Source organism: Musca vetustissima, unplaced genomic scaffold, assembly GCF_032173495.1.
Source record: "Musca vetustissima isolate MV318-11 ecotype Yass unplaced genomic scaffold, APGP_CSIRO_Mvet_v1 utg4091, whole genome shotgun sequence".
NCBI lineage: Eukaryota > Metazoa > Arthropoda > Insecta > Diptera > Muscidae > Musca > Musca vetustissima.
The window spans coordinates 440,011-458,988 of NW_026884591.1; the positions used below are offsets into that span (position 1 = coordinate 440,011).

Here is an 18,978-nt window from a genome sequence, read left to right on the forward strand (position 1 = left end):
GTGTTATGTTTACTTAAGTCTTAGAATTTAAATTTAATGTTAACATTCACATTTAGTTGAAGAAAAGAAAAAAATAATAATTTTTATTTTATTGGCAAACATTTCTGAAATTAATAAAAAAGAAAAAAAAATCACAAATTTCCAACGATTTTTTTTTTTCTAAATGAAAAATCATTAAAAAGATTTCAATTCCTATTTCAAATTAATAATTATAATTTTTTTATCATTACAAAAAAATTAAAGCAACTTATTTTCCTTGGCATTCACATTTCCGATATTTTCATTAAGAATTGGTTAGGTAATGTTTTTTTTTGTTCTCTTCCTGCTCTCTCCCCTTTGACCACATAATGTTTAACATTTTGCGACAAACGTTCGATTTCTTTGAAACCAATGGAAATCCGCCGCAAGGGATTTCCTTCTAAATCAATTTTTACAATGTGTTCTGTTTATTATTTTCGATGGACTTGGAAGCGGTTATTGGTCTTGGCCTTGGACGTTTTTTCGGCTGCAGTGAATACAAGCGGCCACTGCGTGGTGGTCGGGCATGTTGTTCGGTTAGTGCACTGTTTTGTGTTAATTGGTAACTGGAAAGAAAAGGAGTAACACAAATGTGAGAAAACAACAAGAGAAAAGTCAATTAGTTGGTGAAGAATTTTTCCGATACAAAACAAAAAAAGAAATAGGGAGATTGAAAAAAGCTCACCAACGATTTTTTTCTATAGAAAAAAAGCTCACCAAAATTTGTTTCTATAGAAAAAAGCTCACCAACAATTTTTTTCTATAAAAAAAAGCTCACCAACAATTTTTTTCTATAGAAAAAAAGCTCACAAACAATTTTTTCCTATAGAAAAAGCTCACCAACGAATTTTTTCTATGGAAAACAATTCACCAACGATTTTTTTCTATAGAAAAAAATTCACCAACGATTTTTTTCTATAGAAAAAAATTCACCAACGATTTTTTCTATAGAAAAAAATTCACCAACGATTTTTTTCTATAGAAAAAAATTCACCAACGATTTTTTTCTATAGAAAAAAATTCACCAACGATTTTTTTCTATAGAAAAAAATTCACAAACGATTTTTTTCCATAGAAAAAAAATCGTCGGACCTCAGTTCCGATTTTTTTCCATAGAAAAAAAATCGTCAGCCCAGCTGAGGTGTTTTTTTCCATAGAAAAAAATTCGTCAGCCCAGCTGAGGTGTTTTTTTCCATAGAAAAAAAAATTCGTCAGCCCAGCTGAGGTGTTTTTTTCCATAGAAAAAAAAATTCGTCAGCCCAGCTGAGGTGTTTTTTTCCATAGAAAAAAAAACTCACCAACAATTTTTTTCTATAGAAAAAAACTCACCAACGATTTTTTTCTTATTGGGAAATATATAGTTTTTCCTCTTCTTATTATCGGAAAGATTTCCCCGTATATATCTGCCTTTTAAGCGGAACGCACAACGATATTCAATTTTATAGAATATTTATTAAGAAACAAATTGTTGTTAACAAATTGAAATTCAGAACAAGACAATTTATACAATTAAATTGTTTGATATTTTCAAACTAGAAAATCACAAAGCTTTTCAAAGAAGAATATGTTTGTTGAAATAAATTAAAACAAAGTATTTTCAAACAAAGTGTTTTTCCAACATTTCTATAGAAAAAAACTCACCAACGATTTTTTTCTATAGAAAAAAACTCACCAACGATTTTTTTCTATAGAAAAAAACTCACCAACGATTTTTTTCTATAGAAAAAAAACTCACCAACGTTTTTTTCTATAGAAAAAAAACTCACCGACGATTTTTTTATAGAAAAAAAACTCACCAACGGTTTTTTTCTATAGAAAAAAGTTCAGCAATGAGTTTTTTCTATAGAAAAAATCACACCAACGATTTTTTTCTATAGAAAAAATCACACCAACGATTTTTTTCTATAGAAAAAAACTCACCAACGATTTTTTTCTATAGAAAAAAACTCACCAACGATTTTTTTCTATAGAAAAAAACTCACCAACGATTTTTTTCTATAGAAAAAAACTCACCAACGATTTTTTTCTATAGAAAAAAAACTCACCAACGTTTTTTTCTATAGAAAAAAAACTCACCAACGTTTTTTTCTATAGAAAAAAAACTCACCTACGATATTTTTATAGAAAAAAAACTCACCAACGATTTTTTTCTATAGAAAAAAAAACTCACCAACGATTTTTTTCTGTAGAAAAAAACTCACCAACGATTTTTTTCTATAGAAAAAAAACTCACCAACGTTTTTTTCTATAGAAAAAAAACTCACCTACGATTTTTTTATAGAAAAAAAACTCACCAACGGTTTTTTTCTATAGAAAAAAGTTCAGCAATGAGTTTTTTCTATAGAAAAAATCACACCAATGATTTTTTTCTAGAGAAAAAATCACATCAATGATTTTTTTCTAGAGAAAAAATCACATCAATGACTTTTTTTCTAGAGAAAAAATCACATCAATGATTTTTTTCTAGAGACAAAAAGCTTTTTTTCAATGATTTTTTTCTATAGAAAAAAGCTTACCAGAAAAAAACTCACCAATGATTTTTTTCTATAGAAAAAAACTCACCAACGGTTTTTTCTATAGAAACAACCTCACCAACGGGTTTTTTCTATAGAAAAAAGCTCACCAATGACTTTTCCTGTAGAAAAAAGCTCACCAATAATTTTTTTCTATAAAAAAATTCACCAATAATTTTTTCTATAGAATAAATTTTTACCAACTTTTTTTCTATTTTTTCCGAATAGAAAAAAGCACCAATGATTTTTCCGAATAGAAAAAAAACACCAATGATTTTTTTCCGAATAGAAAAAAAAACACCAAAATTTTTTTTGTATAGAAAAAAGCTTAAGAAAAAAATAAAAAAAAGCTCAAGTGCCCACTTACTTCAGTTCCAGCTTCGCCAAACGTTGTTTCATTTTAGCCTGACTGGCCGTATACTCGGCCAGTAGACGTGCCAGACGCATATTGAGATTTTCCACCGAAACTTCTAACTTTTCAATGCCACTCTCTATGGTGTCATGGACGCGTTGGGAATCTACAAAAAATAAAAACGACGAAGTGAGGAAACCCCACAGACAAAAACACACACACGCACACACATTAATTTAAACATGACAAGGGGAAATAAAAAAAAAAACTTCCACTTACCCGCAAAAACTTGCTCATCCAGCAAACCATCTTTACGCAACAGCTGACAACCCCTTTCCGTCAGGGTGGCCCTTGCCTCTGGGTAGTCGGCCAGTGTTTCCCACAAATCACGTTTAGCCAAACAGAATAAATCGGAATAGCCTAAGGAACGAACATTGGCAGTACGTCTATTACCCGTACGATTGCCAGCAATCTCCAGTACAGACACTTCACCGAATACCGAACCAGCACCAAGGGTGGCAAAGACGGTAACACCATCATCGGCCACCACCGACAATTTACCACGTTTCACAATGTACATCTCTTTGCCGACATCACCTTTGCGGCAAATGTAATCACCCGGACTGAATACCTGCAGTTTGAGCTTCAACACCAAAGCCTCTAGGAGGCCAGGTTCAGTGTCATGGAAAATACGAACTTGTCTCAGGGTGTCCATGTGCACTTGAATGGCAATTTCTGCTTTCAGTTTGTCCGGCAGTGCGGCAAGAACACGTTCCTCATCGAGGGCACCACTCTGTGACCAGGTATAGGCAAACCATCGTATGACGCGTGCCTCCAACTCATGGCCCACTTTGCGGAAGGCCATATATTGTTTAACGCCGTCCATGCGATTTTGGAATTCGACACGGGCCACATTCATATTGGAAATCATGGAACCGATGTTACCTGTGAGGGGAAGGAGAAAAAATTTATAAATAAACAATTTTCTATTGGAAAATAAAAATGTTGAAAAAATATTTAAAAAAAAAACTCCTCTCCTAAAAAATTTAAGTCTGCATTACCCCTCATCTTGGGATGGAAGGATGTCACCCCAACAAAAAGTATAACAAATGGTGATTGAAGAAAATCTTAAAAGCCTGTCGTCGTCATTGGCACACGCGTTGATAATTAATGCTTCTGCCATTAACCACTCCACACATACACACGCACACACACATACAAAATAGTATTAATGACAATAATGTCTTTATGTTCGAACGTCCGGTTAGGTCATAATGGCCGTTTAGATGGCTCATAACAGGCTACTTGACAATAATTCCAAGAGTAAGTAAACAAATTAAAAGGGAGCCGACTCACACTATCACGCAAATGCAGGATGACAAACAGGAAGAGAAGGATATGTAAAAGGGACATCAATATCATTATTATTATTGTTGTAGTTGCTTTGGTTATAACCACCATTATTAGCCATGTTGTCATGTTTGGCAATGCAATCATTCTTTAGTTTAGCCATTGCTCGTTGTTGTCTACTTTTTTATTGTCATTGTCTTGCGTTTTTTTTGTGTCTCTATGCTTTGTTCTTTGCTCTCTTTCAATCTAATTAATATTTTAACGCTAACAAAGAAACAAACGTTTTCCAATCCTCCTCCGATACAAACAATATTGGATATTGTTCGCCTCCGGTCTGAGACAGAATAGTCGCAACAGAATCTATGGATAATTGCTGGCATTTTTTGTGGGTGTTAGGGGAGGTGGTGATGGTCGTGGCAGTTATGCACGAATTGTTGCCATTGTGTCGATTAAATTGTGCAGGAAGTTTTCTTTTTTTGTTTTGAAGTGTGACTTTTAGTTTAAGTAATGAAATTGATGCCATAAATTTATGGATAATATTTTTTTATAACCCTAAAGAGTTTGTAAACGTGTATATGAATTAATAGCGGTAATTCAATTAGGATGAAATAGCGTTTTACAACATCTCGATTTTTATGACAAATGACGTCCTCTTCATTTTAAGTTCCCCTGTGAGAAAGGAGTATTTTCAAGGGCTAATATAAGCAAGGACATTCACAGAAGGCGTGGATTTTTAAAAATATTTTTTTTGAAGATTTCACTGAAGGCTTGGATTTTTAAAAATTATTTTTAAGAAGATTCTTAGGCCTGGAAAAAATATTCTTTAAAAATTCTACTACATCCCTTTAAAAAATGAGACCTCTACAGGTCATGAAAAAATAGTCTTAAAAAAATGTACGCCTCTACAGGCCATAAAAAATATGCTTTAAAGAATCTATGCCTTGGATCCAGGAAAAAATATGCTTTAAAGAATCTATGCCTTGGATCCAGGAAAAAATATTCTTTAAAAAATCTACGCCTTATTGGGGTCCTGGAAAATTTTTCTTTAAAAAATCTACGCCTTATATAGGTCCTGACAAAAATATTCTTTAAAGAACATTTTCTTTAAAAAATCTATGCCTTATATAGGTCCTGTCAGAAATATTCTTTAAAAATCTACGCCTTATATAGGTCCTGTCAAAAATATTCTTTAAAAATCTACGCCTTATATAGGTCCTGACAAAAATATGCTTTAAAGAACATTTTCTTTTAAATTATTGGGGTCCTGGAAAATTTTTCTTTAAAAACTCTACTCCTTATTGGGGTCCTGGAAAAATTTTCTTTAAAAAATCTACGCCTTATTGGTGTCCTGGAAAATTATTCTTTAAAAAATCTACGCCTTATTGGCGTCCTGGAAAATTTTTTTTTAAAAAATCTACGCCTTATTGGCGTCCAGGAAAATATTCATTAAAAAATCTACGCCTTGTAAAGGTCCTGGGAAGAATATTCTTTAAAAAATTTACGCCATATTACAGCCTTGAAACCCATGAAAAAATATGCTTTAAAGAATCTATGCCTTGGATCCAGGGTCCTGGAAATTTTTTCTTTAATAAATCTACGCCTTATTTGGGTCCAGGAAAAAAATATTCATTAAAAAATCTACGTCTTGTATACATCCTATACTTAATTCAGCAAAAAATATATATCGCCTTGAAACCAGCAATTGCATAAAATCGGATGAAAATATATATGTGAGCTATATCCACTTTGGGTATATTTACAAATTTGCACATATCATTCTAGACTTACGTTTTTGTTATATATCAAAATTATGCAAATGAAAAGATTTGAGGGACTTTGGTGCACCAATTATATAAATTTATATTACTTCAGTACTTTCACGAAGCTCAGCAACATAATTCTAACCTTAATTCAGTAACCTATACCGAAATTCGTGCAAATCGAAAGATATATAGGGTCTTTGGTGCACCAAATACATAAAATCAGACGAAAAAATATATGGGAGCTATATCTAAATCTGAACCGATTTTCACGAAACTTTGCACACATCATTCCAGACGCAATTCAATAGCTATGCTAAATTTCGTGCAAATCGAAAGATATATAGGGTCTTTGGCACACCATTTACCTTAAATCGGTCGAAAATATATATGGGAGCTATATCTAAATCTGAACCGATTTTCGGAAAACTTAACACACATCATTCTTGACCTAATTCATTACGTTGTGACAAATTTCGTGCAAATCGAGAGATATATAGGGTCTTTTGTACACCATTTAACTAAAATCGTACGAACATATATATGGGAGCTATATCTAAATCTGAACCGATTTTCACGAAACTTTTCATACATCATTCTAGACGCAATTCAGTACGCTATGTCAAATTTCGTGCAAATCGAAAGATATATAGGGTCTTTGGTACACCATTTACCTTAAATCGGACGAAGATATATATGGGAGATATATGTAAACCTGAACCGATTTTCACGAAACTTTGCACACATCATTCTAGACCTAATTCATTACGTTGTACCAAATTTCGTGCAAATCGAAAGATATATAAGGACTTTGGTGCATCATTTACATTAAATCGGACGAAAATAAATATGGGAGCTTTATCTATATCTGAACCGATTTTCTCCAATTTCAATAGGGTTCGTCCTTGGGCCAAATAAGTGACTTGTGCCAAATTTTATTCGGATCATAATTGGGCCAAATAAGTGACTTGTGCCAAATTTTATTCGGATCATAAATGCGACATGTACTTAGTTTATAATTTAACATGGACAGACAGACGGACGGACGGATGGACGGACATGCATAAATCGACTTAGAAAGTGATTCTATCCATATTCTCAAAAGGAACCATGTGTCCTCTCGTTTCCTTTTGCCTGTTACAAACATATGCACAAAGCCATATTACTCTGTACCAGGGACGTACGCAGAGAAGAAGGCTTATTAGAGCCTTGAAAAAATATTCCTTAAAAATCTACGGCTTGTTAGAGCCTTGAAAAAATATTCTTTAAAAAATCAACGCCTTACTAGAGTCTTGAAAAAATATTTTTTAAAAAATCCACGCCTTGTGTAAGGCTTGAAAATATATTCTTTAAAATTCAACGGCTTGTTAGAGCATTGAAAAAATATTCTTTAAAAAATCAACGCCTTATTGGGATCCTTGAAAAAACATTTTCATAAAATCGTCGCCTCTGTTGGTCCATAAAAAATTTATTTTAAACATTTAGTTTAAATTCTCCTCCAAACAAAACCATCACGAAAACAAACAAATTTCAAACAACCACACACATGTCCCTCCAAAAAAAAAAAAAAATATGCAATAGAGACCCCATCCAACAAAATACACAAAACTTACCCACAATGGTGGCAAATATCAGAACACCAGCCAAAAAGTCAGCAACCACAAACAAATATTCCGCATCATTTTCCGGTGTTGGAGTTTCGCCAATTGTCGTCAATGTCAGTGTTGACCAATAGAAACTGTAAATGTATTGACGCTGCAACGTACTGTTCCGCTCGCCATGCAGATTGTAGACCCAATTGTCGGTACCAAAACCCAAAGCATAACTGATGACGAAATACATACAGGCATTCCAATGGATGAGGACCAAAATGGCCAACACGACTTTACAAATACGAAAGGCATTCGGATAACTGGTGGCAGTTTCGGTGCGATCAAACCATTCCCACATGCGTGGCAGCCGGAGGAGACGATTGAGGCGTACGATCACAGAACAGGGCAGCAGTGTGGGACCACATTTACTCGGTGACCACCATATGTAGGAGATATCCGTGGGCAGCATTGACAGCACATCGATGTACCAGCCTTTGTTGGAGAAATAGTGTCGTCTCAGTTTGTAGGCATCACGCACCAGCAGTCCCTGGTCCAAGTAGCCTAGAGGGGGAGGGAAAATGTTACAAAATTTATTTAACAAAAAAATTAAAATAAAAAATAAATTGTCGATTTACAAAATACAATAATCGTGGCAATGAAATCAAATTTAGTTTTCCTCCTATTTTTATTTTTGGGATTGAAGGGGTGGTGGTTGAAAGCAGGATGCTGTCTTTGTTTGTCTTCTGTCATTATTTTTAGCCATTTTCGTTGTCCTTGAGCTTGCCGCATGACAATGCCTTCATTTTAGTTGTCTTCCAGTGATTAGTGTCGTCGTTGTTCGTCTTGTCTTTTCCAGTTGTATTTGTTGTTGTTTTTTTTCTTTTCTTCAAATATCTAGATAATGACTTTTTATGCCACTGACTGTGCGGAATATTAAATGCAACAATGTTTTGTTTTTTGTTTTGGGGGAAAACTGGCAATATAATGCAGTTTTTGACACAAAGGATAATTTTTGAGTTTGGGAATAGAATTGAAAATCATTTGAAAGGGGAAATTTCGGTTTGAGAATTCTAAAGAAAAAGTTGTCTTTTTCAGTTTCGAACCCCGAAAAAGTAACAAAAAGGACGAAAGCAAGGATATTGGTAAAGGACCTTCGAAAAGAACGGTTTAATTTATACAAATCGACAGGAGAGATACCTCATCCATCCATGGAAGAGATGCCTCTTTTATATATAGTAGAGAGGCATCTTCCAAAAATAGAAGAGAGACCGCTTCCATCCCGAGGGACTACGAATTTTTTCTATAGAAAAAAAGTAGTCCCGAGGTTCTACGATTTTTTTTCTATAGAAAAAAGTAGTCCCGAGGCTCTACGATTTTTTTCTATAGAAAAAAAGTAGTCCCGAGGTTCTACGATTTTTTTTCTATAGAAAAAAGTAGTCCCGAGAGACTACGAATTTTTTTCTATAGAAAAAAAGTAGTCCCGAGAGACTACGATTTTTTTTCTACAGAAAAAAAGTAGTTCCGAGAGACTACGATTTTTTTTCTATAGAAAAAAAAGTAGTCCCGAGGTTCTACGATTTTTTTTTCTATAAAAAAAGTAGTCCCGAGGGTCTACGAATTTTTTTCTATAGAAAAAAGTAGTCCCGAGAGACTACGATTTTTTTTCTATAGAATAAAAGTAGTCCAGAGGTTCTACGATTTTTTTCTATAGAAAAAAAGTAGTCCCGAGGGTCTACGAATTTTTTTCTATAAAAAAAGTCCCGAGAGTCTACGAATTTTTTATAAGAAAAAAAGAAGTCCCGAGGGTCTATAAAGAAGAGAGACATCTTCCAAAAATAGAAGACATTTCTGTTCATAGTGGACGAGTTTGATTTTCCCCCTTTATGTCCTCTCATCTTCACTTGAATTCTCCTGTTTCTCGCACTTTAAAATTTTTCCAATTTTCCCGATTTCCCCGCTATAAAAAAATCTCTTCTCCCACACTTACCTTCATGCATGTGCACCAACGTATCCATCAAATAAATGAAATCACATAAATAGTCGAGGAAATACCAAACCGGTGTTGCACGGTGATTAATTTCCCAAAATACGGCACGGCCCACCACAAATATGATGTTATATAACACAGCTAGGGATACCACTGCCAGCCACTGAAAACAACAACAACAACACAAAAATATATTTGATGAAATGTTAAAAAAAAAAACAAAATATTCCTTCGATGTTGCGGAGCAGTCGGAAGCTTGGTGTTCTCACTTACCCTATAATGTGACTGCAATGATGGATTGACTGACAGTCGATTACACAGCCTACTGGAGCCGCGTATTTCACATGCCGGTCCCGCATCTGCTTCGGCTGAGGTACTTTCATTGGTCGTGCTGACCTGTGTTGAGGCTGGTGTTCTACCGATTTTATCGGCATTTGTGTTATTGGAGAAACGCTCGACAAACCAATCGGGCGGTTTGGCACGATTACGTTTCGTTAGACGTTGACGCAGGGCATTTAGGGTGCGACGCAGTGTTGAGGGTTTGGAATGTTTTGTTTGGTCCTGCAAATAGATAGAAAAGATAGGGAATGTTAAAGATGTTTGTATTTAAAATTTAAAGCGAATTTTTGAAAAATATTTTCAGGGGCCTAAATAAGGTGTGGATTTGTTAAATAATATTTTTTCAGGGGTCTAAATAAGGTGTGGATTTGTTAAAGAATATTTTTTCAGGGACCTAAATAAGGCCTGAATTTTTTAAAGGATATTTTCAGGGGCCTATATAAGGCCTGGATTTTTTTAAAGAATGCTTTTTCAGGGGCCAATATAAGGCCTGGATTTTTTATAGAATACTTTTTCATGCAAATATTTTTTCAGGGACCTATATAAGGCGTGGGTTTTTTAAAGAGTATTTTTTGAAGCATCCATAGAAGGCGTTGATTTTTATACCCTTCACCACACTGTGGTACAGGGTATTATGTCTTTGTGGATATGTTTGTAAAAGGCAAGAGGAAACGAGATAGACATATGGTTCTTTTTCAGAATAGGCATGGAATCACTTTTTAAGTCCGTCCGTCCGACCGTCTGTCTGTCCACGGTAAATTGTAAACATTTAGCCCAGCTCATTCGTTTGGCCCAAGGACGAACCATATTGAAATTGGGAAAAATCGGTTCAGATCTAGATATAGCTCCCTTATAAATTTTCGTCCGATTTAATGTAAATAGTGCACCAAAGTTTCTATATATCCTTCGATTTGCACGAAATTTGGCACAGCGTACTGAATTAAGTCTAGAATGATGTGTGTTAAGTTTCGTGAAAATCGGGTCAGATTTAGATATAGTTCCCATATATATTTTCGTCCGATTTTAGATAATGTAAATGGTGTACTAATGTCCCTATATATCTTCCGATTTGCACGAAATTTGGCATAGCGCATATAATAAGGTCTAGAATGATGTGTGTTAAGTTTCCTGGAAATCGGTCCAGATTTAGATACAGTTCCCATATGTTTTCGTCCGATTTTACGTAAATGGCGCACCAAAGTCCCTTTATATCCTTCGATTTGCACGAAATTTGGCATATTGTTCTGAATTGAATCTAGAATGACGTGTGTCAAGTTTCAAGATAATCAGTTTAAATTTAGATATAGCTTCCATATATAGTTTCGTCCGATTTAAGGTACATGGGGCACTGAAGTCCCAATGTATCTTTCTTAGAATGATGTGTGTTAAGTTTCGTGAAAATCGAGTCAGATTTAGATATAGCTTCCATATATACTTTCGTCCGATTTAAAGAAAATGGTGTACCAAAGTCCCTATATATCTTTCGATTTGCACGAAATTTGGCATAGCGTACAGAATAAGGTTTAGAATGATGTGTGTTAAGTTCCCTGGAAATCGGTCCAGATTTAGATTCAGCTCCCATATATATTTTCGTCCGATTTAATGTAAATGTTGTGCCAAAGTCCCTTTATATCCTTCGATTTGCACGAAATTTGGCACAGCGTACTGAATTAGATCTAGAATGATGTGTGCTAAGTTTCGTGAAAATCGGTTAAGATTTAAATATAGCTTCCATATATATTTTCTTCCGATTAAAGGTAAATGATGTACTAAAGTCCCTATATATCTTCCGATTTGCACGAAATTTGGCACAGCGTACTGAATTAGATCTAGAATGATGTGTGCTAAGTTTCGTGAAAATCGGTTCAGATTTAAATATAGCTCCCATATATATTTTCTTCCGATTAAAGGTAAATGATGTACTAAAGTCCCTATATATCTTCCGATTTGCACGAAATTTGACATAGCGTATTGAATTAGGTCTAGAATGATGTGTGTTAAGTTTCGTGAAAATCGGGTCAGATTTAAATATAGCTCCCATATATATTTTCGTCCGATTTAATGTAAATGGTGCGCAGAGTCCCTATATATCTTCCGATTTGCACGAAATTTGGCATAGCGTACTAAATTAGGTGTAGAATGATGTGTTTTAAGTTTCGAGAAAATCGAATCAGATTTAGATATAGCTCCCATATATATTTTCATCCGATTTAAGGTAAATGGTGCGGCAGAGTCCCTATATATCTTTCGATTTGCTCCAAATATCACACAGCATAACGGATCGGGTCCAGAATGAAGTATGCTGAGTTTCGTAAAAATCGGTTCAGATTTAGATATAGTTCCCATATATATTTTCGCCCGATTTAAGGTAAATGGTGCACCAAAGTCCACATATATATTTCGTACTGAACATAGTATAACCTAGAAGTTAGATATAAATGCTGCACCGCACTCCCCAGGTGGGTCCGATTAGCACAGAATATTGCACAACTTATTGAAGTTATTATGAGATAACGTGTAGCAAGTTTTGTTGAAATCGGTTCAGATTTAGATATAGTTCCTATATATAGTTTCGTCAGATTTTACGTAAAAGGTGCACTAGAGACCCAAAGTTATATAATTTATATAACCTAACATGTGGAAAGTTTTATTGAAATCGATTCAAATTTGCATAGAGCTATCATATAGATTTTCTCCCGATTTTAAGTAAATGATGTACCAAGAACTCAAAATGTGTGCCCGATATTCTGCCACAAGTTTCGATGAAATCTACTTAGATTTCGATATAGCTTTTATAAATATTTTCGTCCGATTTTATGAAAATGGTGCACCAAACTCCTCATGTTTATCAGATGTGTCCAAATAATCAACGGATGTCCGATTGATGTATGCTTTAAATCGATTTACATAATGTTGTCCCATTGTAAGAAGCAACTCTATATCTGACCAAATGAAAAATTTTGTATAGGTTGTAGAAACATATGTTTATGGGCCCAATTTCATTTTACTGATCCTTCAAAAATGCGACGTATGTTGAATATACTCAAAGTGGTGAAGGGTATCATATAGCCGACCCCGTCCGACTTTACTACTTTCCTTACTGGTTTTTTAATATATATAATTTTGCCAAGGACAAGAGTCGATTTTTCAACCAATATATATATATATATATTTTTTTTAAGGATAGTATTATATTTGTTGAGAAGAATTAATTTAGAATATTTACTATTGAGAATTTATGGAGGCATTTATATCCCAAAAAATTGGCTATATTAAAAATAAATATTTTTTCTTAAATTTTTTTATTTTTATTTTGATTTTCACAATTTAAAGATAACAATTTCGTGTTCATTTCATTTAAATCTGCAATATACGGCGAATTATTTCGGAACGTCACGGAATAGATTTTAATGTCATTTAAAAAAAGGAGCACTGATACATGTTTACCGATGACCATAATAATCGCATATCATGCAATACGATTATTACGACAGGATATACAAAATGAACAAATAAAAATATAAAAGTAAGCGATTTTTGTTCACATCAAACTCGGGCATGTTTTTAATGACCTTAGCTAACTTTTACGTACAGGTCTAAATGGGGTTATGAAAGTGGACTCACTTTTTCATAGATCACATATCTAGCACCCCATTAAATTGTTACAATTTCTGTGAAATTATTTTATTTTTATGATTACAACACAGAGTAGTGGAGAGAGAGAGTGAAATGCAGCCATGAGGTTTCAAAATTTCGTATTATATTACATTGTATTACATTTGTGGCTTTCAAATTGCGATACGAAACGTAAAGTGTCTAAGGAACCACATAGGTGTAATGGAACATGGCGTGTGAGTATGTGTGAGTTATTACCATGAAGTAATATCTGAGTAATAAAAAGAAAAAAAATATTTACAAATTAAAATTTAATCCGCTTTAACTTTACCACCTAGGTAACACCAAAGTGGCTACACACAATACATATACATATGTAGAGGTGTGCATATACATGTGTATGTCAGACACAGTTGACAATATTGAATTTGTGATTATATCGCGTTATCTACACCTAAGACGGCCACCAGTCTACAATCAACACATCAATGAATTTAATAGCATCAGTCAGTGTTGAAATTCTCACTCACACACAAACACTCTCACATACACTCTCTGATGCATACTTCATGGCTACGAACTTCGTTCAAGGGAATTCAAGTGAAGACATATTGAAGATAGATTAATGGATGGATGGCTGGCTGGCTGAAAGGACGAATAGATGGATGGATGGCTGGTTGGTTCTTTCGTTCGTTCATTTCAGTTTGGTCTGGTTCGGCTCGTTTGAATGTGTGTGTGTGTGTGTACGTATGCATATACACATATTCACCTAGCCTACTTAGTCACCATGTTAAGTACTTTTATCTCCTTAGAAAACAGACATACGTTTCAGGTTTTCCACTTTGTTTTCCTCACCCCGCCCCTCAGCCACTTCCAATAGGATTTTTCCTCTCCTCGGTAGACATTGTTTTGACTTCTTCTGGTGGGATACAATAGAGTGAGTGTCAACATTCCCACACACATCAATATTCACACGTGCATTTGTCGATGAGACTCCCCGTACCATGGTATGTTATTTGTGTGTGTGTGAGTGTCAGTGTGAATATGTCAGTCCTATTAATTTAATATTTATTTTACTCACACAATTTTCCTTTTTCCTCAACATGCGTGTGTGTGTGCGTATGTCTGTGGCAAGTTAAAGATATCTTGACATTAAGTCCTTGAAGTTGGAAAACTCGGTTTGTTTAACGATATGACATGTCCTTGATTAAATAGCAATCCTTCTTTATGGGACAGATTCGCCAGAAGTTTATGTGATAGTTTACAAAACTGTGTGAGTGTTTATATGTAAGTGTGTGTTTAACATGGTATTGGTTGCAGAGGTCTGCAATGCATTGAACTATTGATTCGAATCTCGGTTGTCAATAGCAAGGTTGGAATATTGATATTTTTATTAATTCAGATACTGGTTAAATTTGTGATGAAATGACAAAGTTCTAGTTTTAGAGATAAAGAATATAAGGCGTGGAGTTTTTAAAGAATATTTTTTCAGGGACCTATAGTGGGCGAGGATTTTTTAAAGAAAATCTTTTTAGGAACCTATAGTAGGCGTGGAGTTTTTAAAGAATATTTTTTCAGAGACCTACATCAGGCGTGGATTTTTTAAAGAATATTTTTTCAGAGACCTACATCAGGCGTGGATTTTTTAAAGAATATTTTTTCAGAGACCTACATCAGGCGTGGATTTTTTAAAGAATATTTTTTCAGAGACCTATATAAGGCGTGGATTTATTAAACAATACTCTTTCAGGGTCTATACGAGGCGTGGATTTTTTAAAGAATATTTTTTAAGGGTCTATACGAGGCGTGGATTTTTTAAAGAATAAATTTTCAGGGTCTATACGAGGCGTGGATTTTTTAAAGAATAAATTTTCAGGGTCTATACGAGGCGTCGATTTTTTAAAGAATAAATTTTCAGGGTCTATACGAGGCGTCGATTTTTTAAAGAATAAATTTTCAGGGTCTATACGAGGCGTCGATTTTTTAAAGAATAAATTTTCAGGGTCTATACGAGGCGTCGATTTTTTAAAGAATAAATTTTCAGGGTCTATACGAGGCGTGGATTTTTTAAAGAATAGTTTTTCAGGGACCACCTATATGGCGTGGATTTTTTAAAGAATATTTTTTCAGGGACGTATATAAGGCGTGGAGTTTTTAAAGAATATTTTTTTCAGGGACCTATATAAGGCGTGGAGTTTTTAAAGAATACACAACAATGTTGTTAGGGTATTATAGCTTTGTGCAGCCCCAATAGTTTGTAACGCCGCGAAATATTGGGCCTAGACCCACCTTTAAGTATACCGATCGTCATATCTCGACTAGCTGAGTCGATCTAGACATATATGTCCGTCCGTCTATTATAATTTGTAAACACGATACAGGACACAGTTATGAACCAATCTTCACGAAATTTTGCATATAGGATGGGTTCTGGCCAATGAAGACCCTTATTGTTTTTGGTAAAGATAATATTTAGGGGATGAAATGGACCAAATACTTAATTTTTGTCCGTTTTTCTGGTCGCTCTAGAGGACGCAATTATTGTCCGAACATCGCGAAATTTTACTGTTTTGAAAAAGATCGCTCATTATTTAGCGGGTCAAATGGACATTGACTTTTGTGTGAAAAATGACAAATTTGGAATCTATATCTATATATATTTACTCCTGAAGGACATAGACCCGAGAAGTTGATTTTATATCCAAGACGAGTGGTTGGCCTTTAAATTGATACCAATTATAATGTCGTATGTACTTCGATGTGGGAGTTTCACTTCAATATTTACACTAGAGGGCGGAAATACAGCCTTGATCCCTTTGAAAATTTCCATGAGGTTCCAGTTATGGTTAAGGAGAACGCCTATTATTTTCGGTAATGATCAGAAAATCATCTTGGGATTAAGTGGACCGAAAATTAAATTTTTTTTGTCTCGATCCATAGGCCACAATGGGAAGCCGAGCATTACAACACAACCCACGGTGAAGGGAATCTGGACAAGTAATTAGATGGACTGTACTGAGTATTAGAAATATTTGTGGACCTCTAGTCGGTCAAGAGGGTTCAAATATCGCGATATATTACTAAGCTCAGAATATAGAACTACAGAAAGTTATATTTTCGTGGAAGTTGTGAAGGGTATGGTATGGTCGGCCCCGTCCGACTATACTGCTCCGCTCACTGTTTTAAAGAATATTTTTAAGCTTCTATAGAAGGCGTCGATTTTTTAAAGAATATTTATTTTTTTTTATTTATTTTCACACAATATTTATTTATAGTTTTTTTTCATCCATTTGCCTTTAATATATTTCCGAATTAATTAAATTACATACAATTACAAAATCGCACACAAACAAGTACAAATATTTACCATTTCATTGTGACCTGTTATGGCAGCAATGTCGATGGCTTGCACCATGTTGACAATGTCTGTTGCAACAATGCTGTTTGTGCTGCTGCTGCTACACGGCAGACAACGATGCTGATGATGTCGATGTCGATGGCGATGATGATGAGTACGATTCAATGACACTTGATTTCATTCAAAATTAATTCAATTGAATTTTTATTCAATACTTAATTGTTTACAGATCACAGGAGATTTCAAAATTTCATTTTGGCGAGCTGAATCAATATTAAGTTAACACCATATATTATTATTATTTTTTTGCCTTCACTTCGTAAAATGTAGGTGGATTGATATTTTATTATTTATTAAAAAAAAATAGTTAAACACTGTTGGGTCAAAAGAGGAACGAACAATTTATTTTAACACTTTTTCCAATACAAAATTTTCATTAATTTTATTTTTCACTTTGTCTAACTGCGTGACCCACTGCACATGCGCCACTTGCCAGTGTGACTCCGATTTTTTGTGTCTTGCTTAAGGTCTGTTTTCAATTAGTTTTGCACTTTTATTGTTGGTTTTATTGTAAGTTTTTATTTTTATTTCTATTTTATGTTTTCCCCACATTGATTGATTCTTAAACTTTAAACACAGAATTTATAAACGAGACACCACGACCACACCATCGCTTCAAACTGTGGTTTGCCCGAGGCCTTTGAGTGATAGAGGAGGATGAGGCGGAGTTGAGGGTGTCACCGTTGTCATTTTACAAATATTTCTCATTTGTCGCGACATTAAAATTCCACAAACGTTTCTCTCAAGTTAGTTCTGTCGTCTTATTTGTCATTGCTTGTTTTTTTCATAAATAAATTTTGTGTTGGCATTTTTGTAACTTTTTTTGAATATTTTTTTTTTTTTGTTAAATTGTTTTTGTATTTTTTACACACTGGCAAAGTTTTTTTTCTGTGAGAAATGGGGTTTTAAATTTTGTTGTAACACTTTTTTTCTTCAAAATTTCCATACAACTTCGATTTTGTTGCGATTTTTTGTTTTGTTCTAGAATTTCTCTTCCCCTTGGCATGGGAATTAAAATGCAGAAGTGCACTCACATATGCGAAGCCTACTTCACTTATATTTTACATGTTGTAGGTTATGTGTCGGACTTGTCTTTTGAGTGCGAATCTTGATAACCTAAATCTGTTTTGATCCGATTTATTGATAATATTTCATATTATCGAGTTGATGGCTTTCGGAATACTAAAGATCGCTTTTTGGCGACAATAATTATCAATTGATTGAAACCATTTGAGAAATATATGGAAATTATTGAATGCTTAAAAGATTGTATTCAGCAAATGAGGAATTTTGTGATTACACTGTTTTACAATTTAGGAGAGGATAATACAACTTTCAACCACACAAGAAATTCATATGTTTATACCCTCCACCATAACTCAAGGCTATAATCGATGTAGATCATAAAAAATATATTTCTTTTTAAGTAGAAAAAATTCAAATTTAGTCATGGATTTTTTTTTGCATGCGGTTCCAGCTCAAATTTGGGCCAAATTGCTCTACAGCGCCCATTTTCCCTATTTTGACTTGAACGTATTCGTGAACTTGATAGAACGAATACGTTTTTTTTTACTTTAGGCAGTTCATTACCAAAATTTCTTGCCAAAAAGTGGCTGTGGCTTCATTCGCGAGCGAATTTTTGCGCACCCTGGATACTACATACAAGAGATGCTAATATATACAATATACTGTAGATAGAATAGACATAGCATCTTTGGAAGACCATTTAGATGGAATCGGGCGAAATCAAAAGTGTGGTATTTCAACTAATTAAAAAAACACATAAACATACCTATCTGAAATCAATGAAAAATTTCATGTCAAACGGCAGAATTGGATTCTTTGGTGTATGGTAGCTACGTGTAAATATGGATCTTCGAGGGCAGTTCGGAAAGTTCTTAGCCTAGCCAAAAAGCGCGTTATAAACAGAAAAATAAAGGAAACTTCCATCTCTGTTATGAACACATGTTAAATTTTGTTTCGATCTGGTAACTCCTTTATATAGAAGCAGGTATTTAAAAATACGTATCCGAA

General features: G+C 34.2%; 1 protein-coding gene across 1 annotated transcript; it reads right to left on the minus strand.

Annotated features, from left to right (window-relative positions):
- Positions 1–397: 397 nt before the first annotated feature.
- Positions 398–16,954, minus strand: LOC133331629 (cyclic nucleotide-gated cation channel subunit A-like). Its single transcript, XM_061540011.1, has 7 exons — positions 16,894–16,954; positions 9,846–10,133; positions 9,573–9,735; positions 7,607–8,146; positions 3,163–3,828; positions 2,899–3,049; positions 398–584 (listed from the first exon to the last, which is right to left on the minus strand). Exons 1-7 carry the CDS (start codon positions 16,939–16,941, stop codon positions 431–433), a joined length of 2,010 nt encoding a protein of 669 aa, XP_061395995.1. The 5' UTR covers positions 16,942–16,954; the 3' UTR covers positions 398–430.
- Positions 16,955–18,978: the final 2,024 nt, after the last annotated feature.